We start from the raw sequence: 22,387 nt of genomic DNA on the forward strand, positions 1-22,387 counted from the left end.
CATTCATTTTATCCAAAGTGACTTACAAAATAGGAAAACATAAGCGAATCATCTTAAGGAGACAATGGAACATAAAGTGCCATATTACAAAGTTTATTTTCTTTGTGACTCGTTAAGTGCTCATATAAAAATGTGTTTTAAGTTGTTTTTTGTTTTTTTCAAAAATCCATAAATACTCTAAATCATATTTACAAAATCCAAGTATTGTATGATGTGTGTCAGGTGTTTGTAAATATATAACATGTGGTGTTACATCAACAGGTCACATGAGCAGAAAGTTATATAGATTTGAACATTTCAATAATTTCTAAACAAATACACCAAACTATGTGTATACACCAAACTATGTGTATATCCAAGATGTGTAAGATGTGTGTCAGATATTTGTAAATATATAACAGGTGGTGTGACATCATAAGGTCTACATAAGATTTATATAGATTTGAAAATGTCAAAAATTAATATAAACAAATTTAAAATAATTTCCAAATTCCAAGTTGTGAACAATATGTGTCAAGTGTTTGTAAATATATAACAGGTGGTATGACATCACCAGGTCACATGAGCAGGAAGTTATATAGATTTGAAAATTTCCAAAATTTATAATACAAAAGATATATATCTTTTGTATTTCTATTCAATATATATATATATTCAATATATATATATATATATATATATTTCCAAAATTCAAGTTATGTAGGGTGTGTGTCAGATGTGTGTGAATGCATTACAGGTGGTGTGACATCATAAGGTAACATGATCAGGACATTATCCGGATTTGAACATTTCAAAAATTCATAAAACAATTACACCAATCAATAAAAATCAAATAAATATTCCAAGCTATGTTGCATGTGTTTGTGAATGCATGGCAGGTGCTATGTGTTTCTATGAGTTAGAAGAACATTTTAGAATTCAATATAATAACAATGTTACAGTTCCTAGTGAATAACCTATTCACAGCTTTAAATTATTTATTTATGCTACTGCGCTTAATTACATTCACACACCATTACATTGTATTTGTATGATGCTACGCATATTTTAGAATCTTGGAATTTTTATTATTTTTTAAATGTTATGAACTTTTGCGACAGTCCCTTAATTTGAAAATTTCAGCGAGTGGCAATAAATGTCCAATATAAAAACAACTTTACTGCAGCAACAAACCGTGGATTTAATCCGCAGGTGTCAGGAAAACCGTAGTCAGTACCGTCTTTACACTCCACGCAACTGAAGCAACATATCTTGATTAGTTAATCGTATATTTGTGTTGTTTCACCAGAATATTGGGATGCAAATAGCAGCACTGTGTGGCAGATGCTATTTACACCGGGGTGCAAATAGAATAGACACTCCGAACAAATAACCAAACAGGTACCATACACTAGCGTTAGGGGAACGTTGTGTGTTTGCTGGGATTCTTCTAAAACTCTAATTTGTGTTCTGCAGAAGAAAATCAGACACAGCTGCATGTGTGTCAAGGTAACCATTGCTTGCATACATGTAAAAAAAAAAATAACAATTCGCGTTGCTCAGCTAAAACAGATCCATGTTGTGGCTTACGTTTCAACACCCAAGGCTTTAGGACCATGCAGCGACGTGGAGGAACAGCAGCACTGAAACCTGATGGTGAATCACTACAAACTCGGGAGGGGCCTTATGCATCCGAAACAAGCAGCGTTTTGTCATATTCTCAAATATTTGGTTTAAATTGACATAAGAACACTCTTTCAGTATGACATTTAGTATTATCATTTCAGTACGCTGATAAATTGTGCTCGATTCTGAGGTTTGGTCATCAAGGATGGAGCACATCAGAATGCCAAAGGTAAATGTCCAGCATCCTTCCACAGATACAATGATGATTTATCCAGTAAAATCTCTTTTGATATCATGCACATGATAGCTCCATGCATTGCTTCCATATGCACGACTGTTACAATCTGGGGATATTTGTCACATTTAAATGCATTCATTCAGAAATGTGAGTGAGAGCTCAAGATTGTAATTGACACCCATTGGTTTAGCTGTAGTGTCGTCATGTCATGTGCAAAGAGGAAACATTGTATAAAAGCAGTAGGCTACCTTACATCTGACTAGTTTCTTAATATGTTAAAGCCTAAATCAGTGTGACAACTCTCAAATCAAATTATTCAAGCCAGAGGTTTGTTCACTAATATGGGTAAGGTGAACTATCACAATTTGTAATTCAATGCATATTATGCAAACGTTTATATTTCAATTTTAATGCACAGTTATGACAAGTAGCCTAAAAGTCATGGGGGGGGGGGGTCTCTGTGACATGGTACTTTACAGTGCATCACTAATAGTTGTGTTTGTTTCCCTTGGTTATATATTGGATTTGCAGATTGAAAATGTCCGTTTAGTGTCCGGTTACTCCTCTCAAAGAACTCAGTTGGGCACACTTTACCTGACTGCTACACACACTATCTTTGTAGGTAAAGGATCTGAGGTCAGAAATGAGCTGTGGGTAAGTGATCTGTCACATGTTTTGCACAAACATCTTTTGACATCATTGGTATGTCATCATAAGTAAGTCATTTGGAGGTAATTGTTATACCTAGTTATATAGAATTTATTGTTACAATATATTGGTATGTTGTTATATATGGCACTGTATTTTTAAATCACAGGTTCTGCACAGTTTAGTGAATAATGTGGTAAAGCAGAAAGCATCTCAGAGCGGGTACCCTTTATTGGTTCACTGCAAGAACTTTCAGCTCATACAGTTTATCATTCCTCAAGAGAGCTTCTGCCATGATGTGTTCATTTCACTCATGCGTCTCTCCAAGCCAGGTGGGCTTTGTAATGTCACCTAGTGCACGTTTTGGCATAATTTTTTAAACATTTGCTGTGATGGCAATGCCATCTCATGGATAAGTCTGAGACCAATGAAAAGGGGTTTATTCTATTTAGCATTTTTATAATTCAAAATAGTATAATCTATTCTACATAACAATTTGAGTAAAAAGTTGATCTAAAAATTAAAGGGTAGTTCACCCAAAAATTAAAATGATCTCATCACTTACTCACCCTCATGCCATCCGAAATGTGTATGACTTTCTTTCTTCTGCAGAACACAAATTAAGATTTTTAGAAGAATATTTCAATTCTGTAGGTCCATACAATGCAAGTGAATGGTGACCAGAACTTTGAATGCCCACAATTCAGCATAAAAGTAATCATAAGACTCCGGTGGTTAAATCCATATCTTTAGAACTGATGATTGGTGTGGGTGAGAAACGGATCAATATTTAAGTCCTTTTTTTAATTGTATATCTACACTTTCACTTCAACATTCTGGTTTGGAAATAACTTCAACAGTCAGCCACCTATTGGTTGGGGCTGGTCAAAGGTGAAGATTGATAGTAAAAAAAGGGCTTATATATTGATCAGTTTCTCACCCACGTCTATCATATTGCCTCAGAAGATTTGGATTTAGCCACTGGTGTCATATGGATTACTTTTATCCCTCCTTAATGTCTTTTTTGGACCTTCTTCAAAGTTTTGGTTACCATTCACTTGCATTATATGGACCTACAGAGCTGAGGAATTATTCTAAAAAAAATCTTCATTTGTGTTCTGCAGAAGAAAGAATGTCATACACATGAGGGTGCTTTACATTTAAAAAAAAATCCTAACATCTTTATATTATTTTTTTCAAGTTTAAATTACATTTTGAATACCAGATTTTCAATATCGTCTCAGAATTTGGGATTCCACTGTACTTAATATACATATCATAATCATATCTTTCATTCAGGAGAACGTTGTTGTTTGTTTTTCCTGTCTTGCAGAAAAATACGAGGAATTGTATTGCTTTTCTTTTAATCCTAATGTTGACAAAGCTGAAAGAGAACACTCGTGGCAATTTTTAGACCTGAAGGCAGAGTACAGTCGAATGGGACTTCCAAATAAACTATGGCATGTCACTCCCATCAACCGAGAGTACAGAGTTAGTACATTACCCTAATACCTATGTTACCATTTATCATTTTTGCAACAGACTACTGGATTGTAGTTAAAATTTAAAATGGCAAAAAACATTTAAATAATCTAAAAAGACAAAGATTAATTCATGTTTTAATTCAACATCATGTAAATTAATATAAGTCAATAAGAAATGTATCCTAAGAATGTGATTTTTTTTTTTTTTGTGTGTGTATCTTATAATTCTTTTGACAGGTGTGTGATACTTACCCAGCTGACCTGTTTGTTCCTAAATCAGTCACCCTCCCTGTCATCATAGGCAGCTCCAAGTTTCGTAGCAGAGGTCGATTTCCCACGTTGTCATACTACTGCAAAGAAAACCATGTGAGTCTAAGTCTAGATCTGGCAGTCACTCTGCAGCTTCAATATTCTTCTGCCATTTTTAGTGAGGCTGTGAAGAATTGCCCTGTCCTGATTCTCCCTGCCTGCCATGGTTCTGGGTTCATGTACATTGTGTTCTTAAAGGAATATTCCATGTTCAATACAAGTTAAGCTCAGTCAACAGCATTTGTGGCATGTTGATTGCCGCTTAAATTAATTTTGACTTGTCCCTCCTTTTCTTTAAAAAACCAAAAATCAATGTTACAGTGAGGCACTTACAATGGAAGCGAATATGGCCCATTTTTTGGAAGGTTTAAAGGTAGAAATGTGAAATTCTTTAATTCTTCTGCTAAAACTCATCTGTTTTTTTAGCTGTAAAGTTGTTTAAATTGACATTTTTACAGTCGTTTTAGGGTTTTTTGACATTACATCTTTGTAAAATTAACTATAACTTTACTCAAGCGATTTTATTACAATAAAATCATGTTAACACTCATGGTTTAGGTCTTGTCGCTATACTTAAAAAAAAAAAAGTGAGTATTTTAACATTTAGAAATTGTTCCCATTCACTTCCATTGCAAGTGCCTTACTGTAACCAAGATTGATGTTTTTTTATAAAAAGGAAGGGCAAGTTAAAATACATTTTTGTGGTTATTACCATTATGCCACAAAAGCTGTCTATTGAACATAACTTGTATTGAACTTGGAATATTCCTTTAATTCCTTTAAGTGTTTTTATTTATAATCAAATTCTAAATATTCTAAATAATCCCCTTGGCAAATAGGGAGTTTGTTGCAAATTTTCCATTGTTGTCAAAGGTTAGCTTTCACTAGGGGTGAAGAACTGCAAACTTTTGGCAAACATTTGAGGTGGATCACAAACTCGTTTGCATGTGAAAATAACAAGTGGCAAGTTTACGACTAGTTTACCAGAACACTTTTTTTTTTTTTCTTTCAGACTAGATTTTTTGTAAAGGCCATGTTTATGGGATGCGGCTTGTTTTAGCTCTAAATTCTAGCTTGATATGATTTCTTTGCTAATAATGTACATGGTTTCCTCCAGCTTGTCATAACACCAACTCACAGTCAGTTGAACATTAAACTGTTCCTTTAATATGACAAGAGACTAAATGTGTCATGAAGCATACGCCTGATTTATGAATTACGACAAAAATAATGGATATTTTAAAAGCTAGATCAAGTTCTTTCTGCACTCTTGTGGGTTTGCCTCTCTGGTAAAGGACATTCATCTCATTGAGGTCAAATATTCCCCTTGGAGTCTTTTCTGTGTTTACTTTTGGACTCTTGAATTCAAACCACATCGAGAAGCTTGTGTGCAACTTCCACATAAGGATCATGATGGTGGGACTCAAAGGAGTCAGTTACAGTTTAATATCTGCCCCTTTTCATGCTTTGTTAAAGCCCAAGTATGATCAGGAAAATGTCTAAAAATGTAATATTGCAAACTCAGCCTTTAGAGGTTTTTGAGCAGGATGGCCAAATTCTCATGAATTGGAGCCCATTCCACTGAGGACAGTGCTCTTCTTGATTTTATGACCTGGGGGTGGAAAATTGGAAAGATTGAGATGGAAAGTATGATGAATTATTCAAATGTGCAAATACTTGCACTACCATGCAAAAGTGTGGAACATACAAACCTACTCATACTTTATTATTACATATACTATTTTCTTCTTTTCCTACCAATTTGGAATGCCCAATTTCCAAAGCGCTTACGATGTCCTTGTGGTGGTGTAGTGACTAGCCTCAATCTGGGTGGCGGAGGACGAATCTCAGTTGCCTCTGCATCTGAGACCATCAATCTGCGCATTTTATCACGTTACTTGTTGAGCACGTTTCTGCGGAGACATAGTGCACACGGAGGCTTCATATTCTCTGCAGCATCCACGCACAACTCACCACGAGCCCCACCGAGAATGAGAACCACATTTTAGCGACCACGAGGAGGTTACCGGGCCAATTTGGTTGCTTAGGAGACCTGGTTGGAGTCACTCAGCACGCCCTGGATTCGAACTTGTGACTCCAGGTGTGGTAGTCAGCGTCTTTACTTGCTGAGATACACAGGCCCCCCACATATACTATTTTCAAAATGTAGTAAGGGCATCAAAACTATTAAATAACACTGAGTTTCAACATAATTCCCATAGGTCCTTCTAAGATGTTAAACACTCAAATCTACTGTATATTATAACAGGTTCTTCAAAGTAGCCACGCTTTACTAGATTACAGCGCTGTACACTATGGGCATTCTTTTAACTAGCTTCATGAAGTATCCACCTGGGATGCTTTTGAAACAATAGTGAATGAGTTCACATGTTTGCTGGGTTTTTGTTGGCTGCTTCTCCCTCACTTTACTGTCCAACTCATCCGTTAAAAATGTACCTTTCTAGGCCACGATATGTCGCAGCAGTCAGCCTCTCTCTGGCTTCAGTGCACGCTGCCTGGAGGATGAACAAATGTTGCAGGTCATCATGAAGGCCAATCCAGGCAGCAGGTTCATGTATGTTGTGGACACTAGACCCAAGGTGAGTCCATTTCATATTTGTATCTGGACAATTATCAAAATTAAGAGACACTTAAAAGACACTGTGGCCTATGTGGTTATGTGAGATATTTCAAAAATGTTATGTATTCCCAGCTAAATGCAATGGCAAACCGGGCTGCAGGCAAAGGCTATGAAAATGAGGACAACTACTGCAACATTAAATTCCAGTTCATCGGCATTGAAAACATCCATGTGATGAGGAACAGTCAGCAGAAACTTATAGAGGGTATCCTCTCACCTATGTCTCCATGTTATTAAGCATGAAAATGAATGCCATCACAATAGTCACATCTTTAGTATGGTACTACATGGACAAAAGCATGTGAACCCCTATTTCTAATTACACCTATAGGCAACAAATATCAGTAGAATGGGGCATACCATTTCTGTTCAAGTATGGCAATGCCCCTATGCACGAAGTGAGATTTACTGAGTCTGATGTGGAAGATCTTGAATGGCTTGCTCAAAGCTCACCTGAACGACATTCAGCACTTTTGGGATGAATTTAAATGAATGGGTGTCTGCATACTTTTGGCAAACCTCTTCTCTTAGACCAGCTTGAACCAGTACCTAGCAGCTTTCCTTCAATTTCCCATAGTCGTATTTGAACTGAGTTTGGAATACCATGACTTGAGACCAATGAAGCACTAGATTGTATCACAGGAGGGTTTCTTTGCAAAGCAGACAGTTTAGTAGGGGTGCTTTGAATCCATCTGGCTTTTATTTCTTGACTATTTTTGTTTTGTTGACTTTATGATCGGGGACCCTTTCCCCCCATTTTAGATAAGGAGGGCATGAGAATGATATCCTCCAGTGTTAAAGAAATAACAGCAGAACTGGGCGTGATAGCTTTTCGACCACGTGGAGCAAAAAAATTAATCACAAAGTGATATTAAAGTTCTCTTTTCCTGAGAAAAGCTGAATAAAACTTGTTTGTGATTGAAGAAGTTTAGAGTGTTTTGCCCCCGTTACCATTGGCCCATTCTCTGCCAAACTTTACCTGTCAATTTTGTCTGGACCTTTTTAAAATATTTGTTGTCATGTTTGCTTTTTATAGTTTCTGCACTGCGTTCTCTATCCACTGGGCGTGATAGCTTTTCGACCTAGACAGTATTAGGGAGTCATCGGGATGAATGTTCATAAATTAGCCTTCCAGCAAAGCTGGACCAATGTAACCATTAGAGCTCTTGTTCTTTCTAGAATGGTAGTTTCCTTGAAACGTTGTTAGTTTTCATTGAGTTTGTCAATGTATTGGCTTGAGCTCTCATCTGGAGTGTTCTCATAGGAGGTCACCAGCCCTCTTTCTTATCTCATTTGAATTGTTTACATACAATATCAAGGCTTACAGTACAGTGCTCACTGTGAATATTTTTGTAGGTTTCTAAAGGATGGAATGCTACTTATAGAAATACAGATTGATTTGGTTGTCATAATAATTAATGAGCCGTCTGATGAAACTGTCATCAAGAATGTGATTTTTTTTTTTTTTGACCTCGCAAACCAAAGCCGATTTATCAGTCCTGTATATTTTAAGTAACAAAAATAAAGAGGATGCTAAAACTTTTCTTATACATATGATTCACCAGCTTTATTAGTAGAGCCAAAATAAATATTGTCCAATTTAAAGAGGAGGTCATATGGATTTGACAGGGGTCAAATATAACTCAAATCATAGACTTAAGTTTAAATTCAAATCATCCAAACTTAAGAATGCATAAGAAAAATACTGGACATCTTTTATACCTTGAAATTGTTTTGTTAAAAAAAAATTCTCGAAGTTGAATAAAACTTGTTTGTGATTGAAGAAGTTTAGAGTGTTTTGCTCCGTTGCCATTGCCCCATTCTCTGCCAAACTTTACCAGTCAATTTTGTCTGGACCTTTTCAAAATATTTGTTGTCATGTTTGCTTTTTATAGTTTCTGCACTGCGTTCTCCATCCACTGAAGAATTTCTCTTGGGTGTTGAAAATTCAGAATGGTTAAAACACATCAAATCAATCTTGGAGGCTGGAATCTTCATATTGAAGGTAAAAGATATCTTTGAGAGTTCAACACTAGACCCCTCTGGTACTGATTGCATGCTCTCACGCACACAGGCTGTAGCAGAGGAGGGGGTCAGTGTCTTGGTGCATTGTTCTGATGGCTGGGATAGGACAGCACAGGTGTGCTCAGTGGCCAGTGTGCTTCTGGACCCCTACTACAGGACCATCAAGGGATTAATGGTAAACAACTACACTCATTTTTTATTATTGTACAGTCGCCCCAAAGAGTATTTTAACTAAAGGTCAACTGATAATGGGTTTTAATAAGTTGGTGGAAAAGGTTGATAAACGATTAATTTGATTACCTCTAATTTGAACACTTTAGCCACACTTTAAATGTATGAATATTATTGGGTTAAAGAAAGATAGCCCAAGCAAAAACATGTTTTTAGGTTTAAAATTATAAAATGATAGATAAACTGTTTAAAATGAAAGCAAAAGGTAGTTGTTCACTTGCTTAGTGTTAAACGTAGTGGTATATGTAAATAGTGAATGTGATGAACTAATGAACACCTCCATTTGAACTTCTCCATTTAAAAAATCACGTTGACGCCAGTTGGTTATAGTTAGTGCAAAAATGGCTCAGAAAAGTTAGTTCATTTTAAGAGAAGGTCCAGCATCATTTGTTTGCATCATCATTCATGTTTCTTTAAGATTCAAAAAACATAGTGACTTATTATATGTGTGTGTGTGTGTGTATATATATATATATATACACACACACACACACATATAGAATATAGAAACTACTATTCACCAGTCACAGAGTTCACTGTTTAAGATGATTCAGGCATAATTGACAAGCTGCGCATAGCTCTTACTCATTTTATCGTAGGGATTGACTCTGGCTAGATCTCTGCTGGAGGGAGGCTGGATCTCTGCTGGAGACGTTTCAATCAATAGCAGTTTTGGAGAATCATCTGTTACTTCTTAGAAACTGGCCCTCATAAGGGATAAACATGAAAGGGAAATGTGCCTTGTAGCACAGATTAGTTCTGTCTAGTATTTCATTTCCTGATACACTTGAAGAGTGGGAATTCCAAGGAATCGATTCTACATGTACATGCTGTGGATATAATGCATTTATGTGACCCATTTTTTTACTGTTAGGAAATAAAACCACACTTTGACAATGTTCATGTTTTGTGTATAGGTGCTGATTGAGAAAGACTGGGAATCATTTGGACACAAGTTTTCGCACAGGTTGGCCTTCATTTTGTTATATCGATATGTTTTCTGACATACTGCTGCAGTGCAAAATTCAGCTTCTTAGGGGACCGTTCAGACCGAACATGTTGCACTAAAAAAAGCTAGATGCAGCACAACACATATAACAGAACGCAGGTGTCGCTTTAAAAAGCTGACATTTATTTGCACTTCAAACGCAGTCTAAATAAGCAACAAGATGCTGAAAAAACAGCAAGACGTGGTGCAACAGTCAAATATGTTTTACACTTTTACACTCCAGTATGCAACCACATGCAATGCCCTAGAAACCACTCAGAACATCCTAGCAACTGCATAGTAACATGCTAAAAAAACAGTGAGAACCATTTAACAACTGCTTAACAAAACCCTGACAATAATTCTTAACACTGTAGCATTGTGGCGACAACTTTGCGCAAGCACTTTTCACATTGTCTTCTGAACATTTTGAAATGTTGTTTATGCATGTAATTCTGTTTCTGAGTGCATCATTATAGTGTATCAGTCAGATTGTTTGTGGTTTACTGTTTGTTGGCTCTTGTTCTGTCTTTTAGATACAGTCATCTTGATGGAGAAGCCAAGGAAGTGTCACCTGTCATTGATCAGTTCCTGGAATGTGTGTGGCAGCTTATGCAGCAGTTTCCATGTTCTTTTGAGTACAATGAGAAGTTTCTTATCAGCATCCACAGCCACATCTATTCCTGTCACTATGGCAACTTTATTTGTAACAGCCAGAAGGAAAAGAGAGAACTTTGGTAATTATACTGTGTAACTGATTACATGAAATAAAATACAAAAATAATTTTGTTATTAAACTATGGGGTATTTTGTGGCGAATTGGTATTACAGATGTTAGTATTCTCTGCATCTACTGAATTATTTATTTTCTTTTTCCTGAAGTATCAAAGAGAAAACACATTCCATATGGCCTCATTTATGGGAGAAAAAGCTGGACTTCATGAACCCTCTGTTCAGACCCGATCACAGCCAGACTCAGGGACTTTTGAGGCCCAGTACTGCCCCCTACAGTTTCAAGTATGTCAGAGCATGTTAAACTGTCTTTGCCCTTCATTGATCTCACCATTTTTACCAAACAAAAATTACTTTTAATACATGTTTCCTGTTAAAGGTTTTATTCAGTTTTTTTCACTCACAGTTGCTTGCATTGGTCCTAAGTATTCACCCATTTTAAAGTCACTACAACTACAAAAAGAAAATTCTATCCTCTTAGTTATGAACCAAATTGTACTGTATAAACGTGAAAGGGTATGAATGTAATTTTGTAGGTTCTGATGTGACACTATAGCTGTTACATATATTGCTATTTATTTCACTATTCTGTCATCAGAATTGTCATGTATGGGTGAACTATTCCTTTAATTTTTTTAGCTGCAAAAAAACTATTTGTCTGTTGTGCGTTCAGATACTGGTGCGGTTTGTATAATCGATTTGATCGTGAGCTACACCCACGTCAATCTGAGCTAGACTGTCTGATTGCTGTAAAAGTGGAAACACAACAACTTGAAGAAGAAGTAGCTCTCTATGAGCAGGTAGAACTTTATATATTTCCATATTTGCATTAGTTTTCATAATTTTTAATCATTTTTAAATAGTTTAATACATTTGTTAATTTAATAAAGAATTTGCATTCATCAAACATTTTAGCTTTAGTGATTAACTTTTTTCCTCTTTCAGAAACTGTCTATCCTGGATAAGGAGTTTGCAAAAGCCCTTTACATGCAGAAGGGTGTGTTGGACAACAAGCAGACACTTTGGGCTGCACCTTCAAATATTAGCCTGGCCAATACACCTCAGGATTACATTGGTGGATTTGTAGGTGGCGCTTTCAATGTTTTCAACCTCCAACAGAGGGAGAGAGAATGCACAGATGCTGGTAATGGTGACCAGGAGTTGGGAGTGGCTGAATTCAGCTGTCATTCCTCTGGTGAAGATTCCCTGCCAAGTGAGGACAGTGTGAAGGATCCTGACTCCGATGAGACCAGCTCCAGCAGAGCATAAACAACTGCAGCACACATTGTAAAAAGAGAAAGCTAGAGGATTTCCAAAGCGTCTATGTGATTAGTATGAGAGCATGGGTATTTTAAATTATGCAAAGTTATTGGACAGTGTGGACCTGTTTTTCATGTTGCACTAAAGAAGCTGTCTGATTGTGCATTGCAGGTGTACTACAGTATGTAATGTGTGATGTTTTATTCTATCATGACATGTACGTGTATACGTATGTTACATGATTTATATTTATGATTTCACATTGCCATGAATGCTAACATTAAATACTTGTGTACAATAAATTATTTCATCCTAATTTTTTACACCTTATGCTCTTGAATGAGACTACATAAAAAATACTGTTTGTTGTGAAATGATTATGAATATGATATTCTATTTATTTATTTATTGTAAATGTACTCATTTAAAGATGTTTATTCCTTGGAGCATTCAGCAAGTTCTGGGTAGTTTGCATACTTTTCAAATTCTGAAACCACAGTGTTTATGCATACTCTTAAAATTGTACACACTAAAACTTGGCCTAGCATATGTTTGTTGAAAACAAATTCAAAGAACCAAAAAGAATGAATGAATGAAAAATTTTCAAAGTTTATTTCGAACATGTAAAAATAATACAATAATAAAAAATAAGACAAGAAACAAAACAATATTAACTTATACATGTCCGAAAAGGAGTTGGAAGTAGCATAAGTTTATTTAATCCTACTTCTCCACCTCTATGGAATGATATTCCGGACATTATTCAAAAGGAATTGCAAATTGTATTTGCAATTGCGTTTTCAATTTGTGGACGAATAAAATGTGACATAATCCAAACGCAATTGCAAATCGTGCATTACCGTTTGCATTTTCGTTTAAGTGAACGCACAGTGACTGCCAGATTTCAAATGGAAAAGCAAAGTCCGTTTGCAACTGTGTTTCCCATATCTTACCGGTTTTGGCCCTGTCATATTTAAATAGCAATTTCAATTACCACGTCTGCTTTTTCACTTTCTCAGCGTCGCGTATGTAGCCAGCCAAAACTCAAATGGAATACTAATTCCCTTAGTATTTCCATTTATGCCTTACACAGAAACCTGTCAATCAGGGTCAAGGGTGGGATTATGCTATGGGGCGTGTTTGTCTTGGGAAGAGACGTCACTCACAGTCGACGGTCAAGATCAAATAAACCGGTGTCTGTTCAGGGCATCACCTCTTTATTTATTTTGTATTTATTTTAATGTTTATTTGACAGGGACAAATGCATAGAACATTGCTTTATAAAGAATAGGCCTACAAAGTAGATGCCACGCATACATGTTTCTAGCCATGACAAATTTGCAACCCCTGTCCCTGGTTAGGCTTATAAATTTAAAAAAAAATTACAGAGTATTGAGTTTAAGATTTATAATTAATAAAATACATACAACAAATACATCCCATATATGAAATAAGATATGGGCTTAAGTAGATGTGGAAGTCACTATAAATCAAAGTCTAGACACCTTTAACAATACAAGAACACAAAAGGGTGCATATGTCTGTGCATGCTCACATATGCAACATTATGTTTGTATGCATTGTGTTATGTCCTAAAAAAAAATCTACTCTGTTTTTCTGAATTAACGACTTAATTATCTCAGAATTACGAGATAATTTTTCATGGAAAAAAAAGTTTTTGCTCTGTTTTTCTGAATTAACGACTTAATTATCTCAGAATTACGAGATCATTTTTCATAAAAAAAAATATTGAGATCCCTCAAAATCCTGCCAGGAGCTCTATTTTAGCTGGATTGCATGGAAGTAAACATGTCCCGCCTTTCAAGTTTAATCCGGTTTTATTTTACTTTGGGTCTGAGACAATTTATAGAGATATATTTTAAACTTGGCCTTCAATACAAAGACATTACTGTCTATGACATTTGTAATACTGTCATGGCTGAGACACGCTTTGATCTTCCAAAGGACACTAATCAAGCAATAGACTTGTACTTGCATTTAACACTAGAACTACCGGAATTCTAGAACTACTAGAATGGCCATAGTGGTCATTCTGACCGTTCATACTAGACTGTACCAAATGTCATGTTTATGCAACAATGACTATCAGGGCGAGCCTTTGAATAGATGGTCTAACATTGAGTCAGTTAAGCCCAGGTGTACCGTCACTCCATCCACTTCATTTTCTACAGAATAAATAGCACATTGAATTTGATCATTACTCATGCATTATGGGTATATACACAGTAACTGGTTGTCCACATTTCAGAAATTCCCACAGATTTCATTTGTACCGTAGAGCAGTGTTTCTCAAATAGGGGTACGTGTACCCCTAGGGATACTAGGGGTATGTGAATTATTTTTTTTTAATTCCTACAATAATTATACTATAATAATGAATGAAGTGAAGGATTCTACATTTGAAATGTAGCATTTAAATGTTTTTCTTTAAGGCGAGACACGGCAGGCGTTTTTTTTTTTCACTGGTCAATTTTGAGATTTTGGGATATTTGTCTAACATGTCTTCTTTCAGACTTGTGGTGAAAAAAAGTCTGAAATACACATTTAGGTCTTTATTTTACTACACTTTGTCTGTTTGCATCTGTAGATTTATTATAAATTCATCAAAAGTTGGCGTTTTAAATCAACATGCTGCTCCGCGATCGCTGTCTGCACCCTGTCATCACATAGGGTAAGTGTAAGCCCATGTACCCTTTAAGCCCATTTTCAACTCTGAAGTCAAATAAAAAAAATAAAAGAATATTTTATGCTCCTCATTATTTTAACCAATCCAGTGATTTGTTACTTACCTGGCATTTTTTATTGCATACCAATCACATTTGGCAATGTTGAGTCCTCAAAACTTTTTCGGGACCCTTCAGAAATCAACACATTTCTGCAATTTTCAGCCATTTCTTTGGTAACTACATTGATATGTCAAATAAGAGTTAAATGTATTGTTTTTTGTGTATGAACAGATAATACTTTATCATTTTATATCATGTTCCTTTAAATGGAAAGATGAGTTTTATTAGCTTGCTTCAAAGCTAATCTCTAGGTCAAACCATTAGCCTTACAAAAAGAAGGACTGCCAAAGAATTAAGCATGTGAACTGCAAACACTAAATGTTTTGTGATTCATTTTACATTCATTTACAAATAAATACATCATAAATTGTTTTGTAGAGAAGATTATTTTCATAAATTAACTTTTTTTAAAGATGGGCTTAAATGGTACAGTGCCACAAAACGCATGCAAACTATAGCCAATACAAGCTAATCTTGAATGAAAACATTTCTCAATGTGGGCACAATAAAAAGTCCACAGTATATTTAAGCTCCATGCATGTATTTGTAAACATATATTACATTTCTAAAAGAAAACATTATCTTTTTTTAAATCAATTAATTTTTATATTTTGTGAATCAATGAGGATGTGGGCTTATTTGGAACACATGCAGGCTTAAATGGTGCCAAATTACCAATTAAGCCCATGCCAGACTTCTGACTTTATTCCTAAATTATCTTAATTTTATATTCTAAATTGTACATTAACTAATTAATACATTTTCAAATGAGAGATAAATCTTGCATTTTAACAAATTATTTTTCTTATAAACTATGTCAATATCTATAAAAAAAACCTAGACTTAGATTTTGGTGGGCTTAATAGGTACACTTACCCTACAGAAAGCTCTCTCTCTCCTGTACAATGCTGTCGGATCCAAATATGGTCATTTTCTTTTTATCAGCAACCAATCGTGAAAGTAAAAGGGGGGATTTAACTCTAAATGCGCGAATCTCATTGGCTGATGCTAAATCTTTAAAGCCTGTTTTCTCAAAATGACTTTTCTCTCATACTCCAAGTCCAAAATCTCCACTTCAGTAGCACCTATATACACCAAACTTTTTATTTTATTCCAAAAAACATGGCGAAAATCATTTGGCAGTATATTCTGATTTACAGGATAACAAAAGTAGATATCCATAAATCCCTCTGTAATTTTTTCCCCATCTAATATGTGAACACAATGAAAAATAATTTTGAACCTGCCTTTTTCCAATACTCAGATTTCGTTTTATATATAATTAGATAATAAAATATTTTTTTTTCATCTTAATGTAGGTGATCAACTGGGAAAGTTTCATGGTGATATCTGCTAGTTAAAAAAAATACCCTATTCACCTGTAGTGTCTCGCCTTAAAAAAGGCTGTTTAGTAAATATCGGGGCTGTATTCTTCCTCTTTATATATAAAAAAAAAATTCTACCAAAAATGTTTTGCATTGGTTAGGGGGTACTTGGCTTAAAAAACCAATTCAAAGGGGGTACAATGTTGAAAAAGGTTAGAGAAACACTGCTGTAGAGAAGACCCGGGAATTCTAACGTACATAACATGGACGCCATCTTCTAACGTTAAACTGTGTTACACAGCTGCACGTGCACAAATGGAATCGAACAACATCCAAGATCTTCAACATATAAATATACAATACCCGTACACTAAACACTTACATAATTGATTATCTACATAGCTGCAGCGCTATTTGGGCATCAACTTAACTTTAACTCAACTTTTCAGTTGAGTACGTTGGCTGTATGAGGGAAACGATAACTGTAGTCAACTTTAAGCTATCTTGCTAGCCAGCTGAATTGACTGGCAAACGTTAGCTAAGGTCAGTTAACATTATGCTTTATTCTTTACAATCTTTACAACTAGCTACATGTAACGAACGTTAGTGGTAACTTACAAATAAGTCCCGATATAATGTTAGCTTGATCTAACGTGCTAACATCACGTTAGCAAATGCTGATCAGCCAACTTTAATCAATATTACGTATTACTCACCTCTGAATTTCTGCGCTTCTCCTTCTGTCATAGTTAAACCACCTTCTATCAATGTTTGGATCAGCTCATTTGAGGATAAAGTTGACAGGGCCATTGTTGAGCATCAAGCGACTGCCGCCAATCCGAGTGAAAGAAAGAGGCGTGACCACTGACCTTGAACGCATATACCGGCTCGAAAAAACAGCCAGTCATAGACAGACCAACAACAGAACAATTTTAACAATTTTCGCCATCTTATTCAGCACTAAATTCACTTATGAGAATGTTTTAGGCGAGAAATGAACTGTTTAGATTTCGAATATAGGTAGTCTTGTGAAAATTGATGCCGAATTAACAATTTGCTTCAAAGTTTTCAGAGTTGAGAAGCTCCATGAAGTGAGGCGACAGCCAGCAGGCGCCTGCCCCGGCCGCTAGCTCGTCGCTTGGCCAGTCCTGCTCAGAGACCCCGCTGTCTCAGACCGGTCTCGTAAATAAGAGGCTTTTATTTCACCGTTGACGGTTCGTTTGTTTAAATATCACAACACATGTCCATCATAAGATTAACGGGAACCTGTGGTTAACTGTCTTTTTGGAGTTAAACTCCATACACACACACCAGGCCCGGCGTCAAGGGGGGGGGGCTTGTTTAAATAAATATAATATGACATAAAATGGGATGCTCATTTAAAAATATATATATGAAAAACGAAACATAAATTTATTCTTTCATTTTAAATTTGATCGATTTTTAATCATAGCATAAGAGATCAGGCAAAAACATGACATGACCGTCAGACAGGTGGTAGGCGGAGATTTGTATTGAATCAGCCTATCAGGTTCAACGACAGTAAGCACCTCAGACTCCAGCTCTTCTGGCAGGCAGGTTGGTGTAATTTTATTTATTTTTGACTGCTTAGTTGTTTATAACACCCTGTTAAAATGTTCTGGCGCCGGGGCTCACACACACACACACACACACGGCCACAGCGCAGCAGGCAGAGGTGGGGGAGAGAGAAATACCCGTTTCTCTTCGGCAGACTTGTTTACAAATTATGACAAAGGCTCTATCAGTCTTAGAAAAGGCACGCATAAGTAGCTGCTACCCCAGAGGATTGTGTACCCTATCACTTGAAAAGTACTTCTTAGTACCCCACAGGAAGTGTACCCTTTGACTTGAATAAGGTACTTTTTTGTACCCTACAGGATGTGTACCCGAAAGGTACTTCTTAGTACCCCATGGGAACACGATAGGACCTTTAATGGTACATTTGTGAATGTTGTACCTTAACTATTACTTTATATGACAATGTACCTTTTCAAAGGGTACCTATATGTACCTTTCACCATGCATATTTCATTGTGTACCCCTTTTCTTTGGAAAAGTACTTTTTGGTACTCAGCTGGATACATGTTTGTACCTTTGCTGGCACATTTGTGAAATTTGTACCTTAAAGTACTTAATTGTACCCTCACTGTACCTTTATTTCTGAGAGTGTGTGGTGGAAAAAACTTGCTGTAAACAAAGCGAGGCACGCACCTTCCGGGGCAGTCTAGCAGCTAATATATAATATATATAGGCCTATGTATTTAATTAGTCTAGCACTATTATATATTACAAAAAAGATTGTATTATGTAGGACTATCTCGTGTTAGCATGCGCTCCATTTGATCCATATTATTCTATTTTATTCAATAAATTTTTAGGGTGATGACGCCATAAAATATGACGACAGACATTAGAAGCTTCATTCTAAAACCTCAATAGAAGTTTCGAATGTAAATATGACATGACATTTGGTACAGTCTAGTATGAACGGTCAGAATGACCACTATGGCCATTCTAGTAGTTCTAGAATTCCGGTAGTTCTCGTGTTAAATGCAAGTACAAGTCTATTGCTTGATTAGTGTCCTTTGGAATATCAAAGCGTGTCTCAGCCATGACAGTATTACAAATGTCATAGACAGTAATGTCTTTGTATTGAAGGCCAAGTTTAAAATATATCTCTATAAATTGTCTCAGACCCAAAGTAAAATAAAACCGGATTAAACTTGAAAGGCGGGACATGTTTACTTCCATGCAATCCAGCTAAAATAGAGCTCCTGGCAGGATTTTGAGGGATCTCAATATTTTTTTTAATAAAAAATGATCTCGTAATTCTGAGATAATTAAGTCGTTAATTCAGAAAAACAGAGCAAAAACTTTTTTTTCCATGAAAAATTATCTCGTAATTCTGAGATAATTAAGTCGTTAATTCAGAAAAACAGAGTAGATTTTTTTTTAGGACATAACACAGTGCATACAAACATAATGTTGCATATGTGAGCATGCACAGACATATGCACCCTTTTGTGTTCTTGTATTGTTTTGTTTTGTATTGTTAAAGGTGTCTAGACTTTGATTTATAGTGACTTCCACATCTACTTAAGCCCATATCTTATTTCATATATGGGATGTATTTGTTGTATGTATTTTATTAATTATAAATCTTAAACTCAATACTCTGTAATTTTTGTTTTAAATTTATAAGCCTAACCAGGGACAGGGGTTGCAAATTAGTCATGGCTAGAAACATGTATGCGTGGCATCTACTTTGTAGGCCTATTCTTTATAAAGCAATGTTCTATGCATTTGTCCCTGTCAAATAAACATTAAAATAAATACAAAATAAATAAAGAGGTGATGCCCTGAACAGACACCGGTTTATTTGATCTTGACCGTCGACTGTGAGTGACGTCTCTTCCCAAGACAAACACGCCCCATAGCATAATCCCACCCTTGACCCTGATTGACAGGTTTCCGTGTAAGGCATCAATGGAAATACTAAGGGAATTAGTATTCCATTTGAGTTTTGGCTGGCTACATACGCGACGCTGAGAAAATGAAAAAGCAGACATGGTAATTGAAATTGCTATTTAAATATGACAGGGCCAAAACTCGTAAGATATGGGAAACACAGTTGCAAACGGACTTTGCTTTTCCATTTGAAATCTGGCAGTCACTGTGCGTTCACTTAAACGAAAATGCAAACGGTAATGCGCGATTTGCAATTGCGTTTGGATTATGTCACATTTTATGCGTCCACAAATTGAAAACGCAATTGCAAATACAATTTGCAATTCCTTTTGAATAATGTCCGGAAAATCATTCCATAACCTCTAGTTAATAATCATCAAATTGGCTTCATAATTCTATCATCTTAATCCTATTTTAATATATTCTTACAATTACTATGTATATTTGTTTATTTCCACACACCAAAAAAAAAAAAAAAAAATACAAAGAAAACACATATTATCATATGTAAATATCCACCATAAAGAATAAATAATCTGTGTGACCCCTTAGTCAAAACCCTTCTTCCTCCCTGTACCTTGTAAAAAACATATTTTTATACTGCTTTTTAAACTGGGTCATGCTTGGACATTGCTTGATCACTGAACTTAATCCATTCCACAACTTCACTCATATATATATAGAAATACAAAAACTTTTTAAAATTGGTCAGACACAAAGATGTTTTTATCACCCTTCTCGATTAAAAAACTGTTTTTGATTACTGCCAGGGAGTAGGTTGTATTTTGCTTTATACATTATTTGGGCTGTTTTTTAAATGAACCAGATCAGTGAATTTCAATGTCTTTGATTTTAAAAATAATGAATTTGTGTGATTTCTATAACCAGTATTATGAATTATCCTTATGGCTCTTTTTTGCAACATATATAGTGATGCTAGTCTGCTTTTATAAGTATTGCCACAAACCTCTGCACAATAATTTAAATATGGTAATATCAGAGCACAATAAAGAATGTAGAGTGATTTGTGGTCTAGAACATTCTTTGCTTTATTCAGTACTGAAATTCTTCTTGAAAGTTTATTGTTTACATGATTTATATGAGAATTCCAGTTTATTCTGTCATCTATTATCACCCTAAGAAGCTTGTTTTCATTAACCCTTTCTATGTCCACACCATCTACCTGTATCTGGACGTGTGCACTACTTTCACAGTTACCAAACAGCATGCATTTATTTGTATTAATATTTAATGATAATTTCAAACCAACTTTTTAATTGGCACATTTCTGAAGTGGTAATCTCCAGTAGCTCTTTTAAATTCCCCCCAGAACAAAATATATTAGTGTCATCTGCGAATAAAACTAATTTTATAATTTTTTATACTTTACAAATGTCGTTTATATAAAGCAAAAATATTTTTGGACCCAGTACTGACCCCTGAGGGATGCCACAACAATGTCCAAGCACGACAATGAATATTCCCCCAACTTCACAAATTGTTTCCTGTCACTTAAATAACTTTTCACCCAGTGCAATACTACACCCTGATCCCATACCATTCCAATTTATTGATTAATATGTTATGATTGATTGTGTCAAAAGCTTTTTTAAGATCTATGAAAACTCCAACTGCATACTTTTTATGATCTATGGCTTTTGTAATTTCCTCTATTGAATCAATTAATGCCAATATTGTCAAGCTGTTTGATCTGATTCCATATTGACTATCAGAAAGTAAGTTATGCTTATCTAAAAATGTGTCTAATTTGTTAGTGAACAATTTTTCAAAACATTTGGAGAATTGTGGAAGTAGAGAAACAGACCTGTAATTTGTGAAGTTGTGTCTATCCCCAGTTTTATAGAGCTATTTTCATTTTACTTGGAAAAGTACTGGTTTGAAATGATAATTTACATAACGTATGTTATTGATTTTGAGATCCCCTCAATTATTTTTTTCACCATTCTCATATCAACTTCATTGTAATCAGTAGATGTTTTTTATTTACAGAAAGAAAGAAATAAAAAAACCTTACAACACCAAATAAGATATACTGTATTAGATGCGGCACACATACTGAATGTTCCATTAAGTTGTATTTATTCAAGCAGTTTTGGTACTTTAGTGAAAAAATATGTTCTTGACAATAATTTTGAAGGATCAGATGGAGATAATCAGGTGTTCGTTACGGTGCAGATTCCAAGTTGCAGATTTACTCTCTCATCTGTCACAAATTTTGTAATATTGATATAGATATCAAATTATGGCAACATTCAAAGAAACACAAATTTGATTATTCAAGATCAATAAAACCCATATCTGCCCAATTCTCCAAATTATAGTATATTATTTTATAGTATATTATAGACTGTTATGTTATATATGTGGGTGGTGGATGGGACAAATCAATCATACAGTAGTTATGGGAGCATTATATTATAATTATCCACTAAACTGAAACCATTGTTTATTTCCGTTTTTTTTTTTTTTAAACATGTAACAATACAATAACAATCAGCATAATTCAGTTACAGCCTTCTGATTGGCTAAGCAAACGCTCTGACCGCGGCCCGCTGTTTATCGAGTTTAGGGCCGTTACAGAGAC

The 22,387-nt window shown here is 35.3% G+C and overlaps 1 protein-coding gene across 4 annotated transcripts; it reads left to right on the forward strand.

Moving 5' to 3' along the window:
- The first annotated feature begins 1,319 nt into the window (after positions 1-1,319).
- On the forward strand, positions 1,320-12,507 carry mtmr7a (myotubularin related protein 7a). Of its 4 annotated transcripts, XM_052154978.1 has the most exons (16): positions 1,320-1,380; positions 1,456-1,488; positions 1,585-1,834; positions 2,375-2,497; positions 2,661-2,823; positions 3,825-3,982; positions 4,213-4,341; positions 6,750-6,884; positions 6,998-7,130; positions 8,821-8,930; positions 9,000-9,125; positions 10,099-10,148; positions 10,706-10,906; positions 11,052-11,186; positions 11,575-11,701; positions 11,847-12,501. In XM_052154978.1, exons 3-16 carry the CDS (start codon positions 1,811-1,813, stop codon positions 12,168-12,170), a joined length of 1,938 nt encoding a protein of 645 aa, XP_052010938.1. In that variant the 5' UTR covers positions 1,320-1,380; positions 1,456-1,488; positions 1,585-1,810; the 3' UTR covers positions 12,171-12,501. The 4 variants fall into 4 exon arrangements, with proteins under 4 accessions (XP_052010938.1, XP_052010937.1, XP_052010939.1 ...); XM_052154977.1 differs by having other exon boundaries at positions 1,326-1,488; XM_052154979.1 differs by lacking the exons at positions 1,320-1,380; positions 1,456-1,488 and having other exon boundaries at positions 1,802-1,834; positions 11,847-12,505.
- Positions 12,508-22,387: the final 9,880 nt, after the last annotated feature.

Source organism: Xyrauchen texanus, chromosome 23 (assembly GCF_025860055.1).
Source record: "Xyrauchen texanus isolate HMW12.3.18 chromosome 23, RBS_HiC_50CHRs, whole genome shotgun sequence".
In the NCBI taxonomy this organism is placed as follows: Eukaryota; Metazoa; Chordata; class Actinopteri; order Cypriniformes; family Catostomidae; genus Xyrauchen; species Xyrauchen texanus.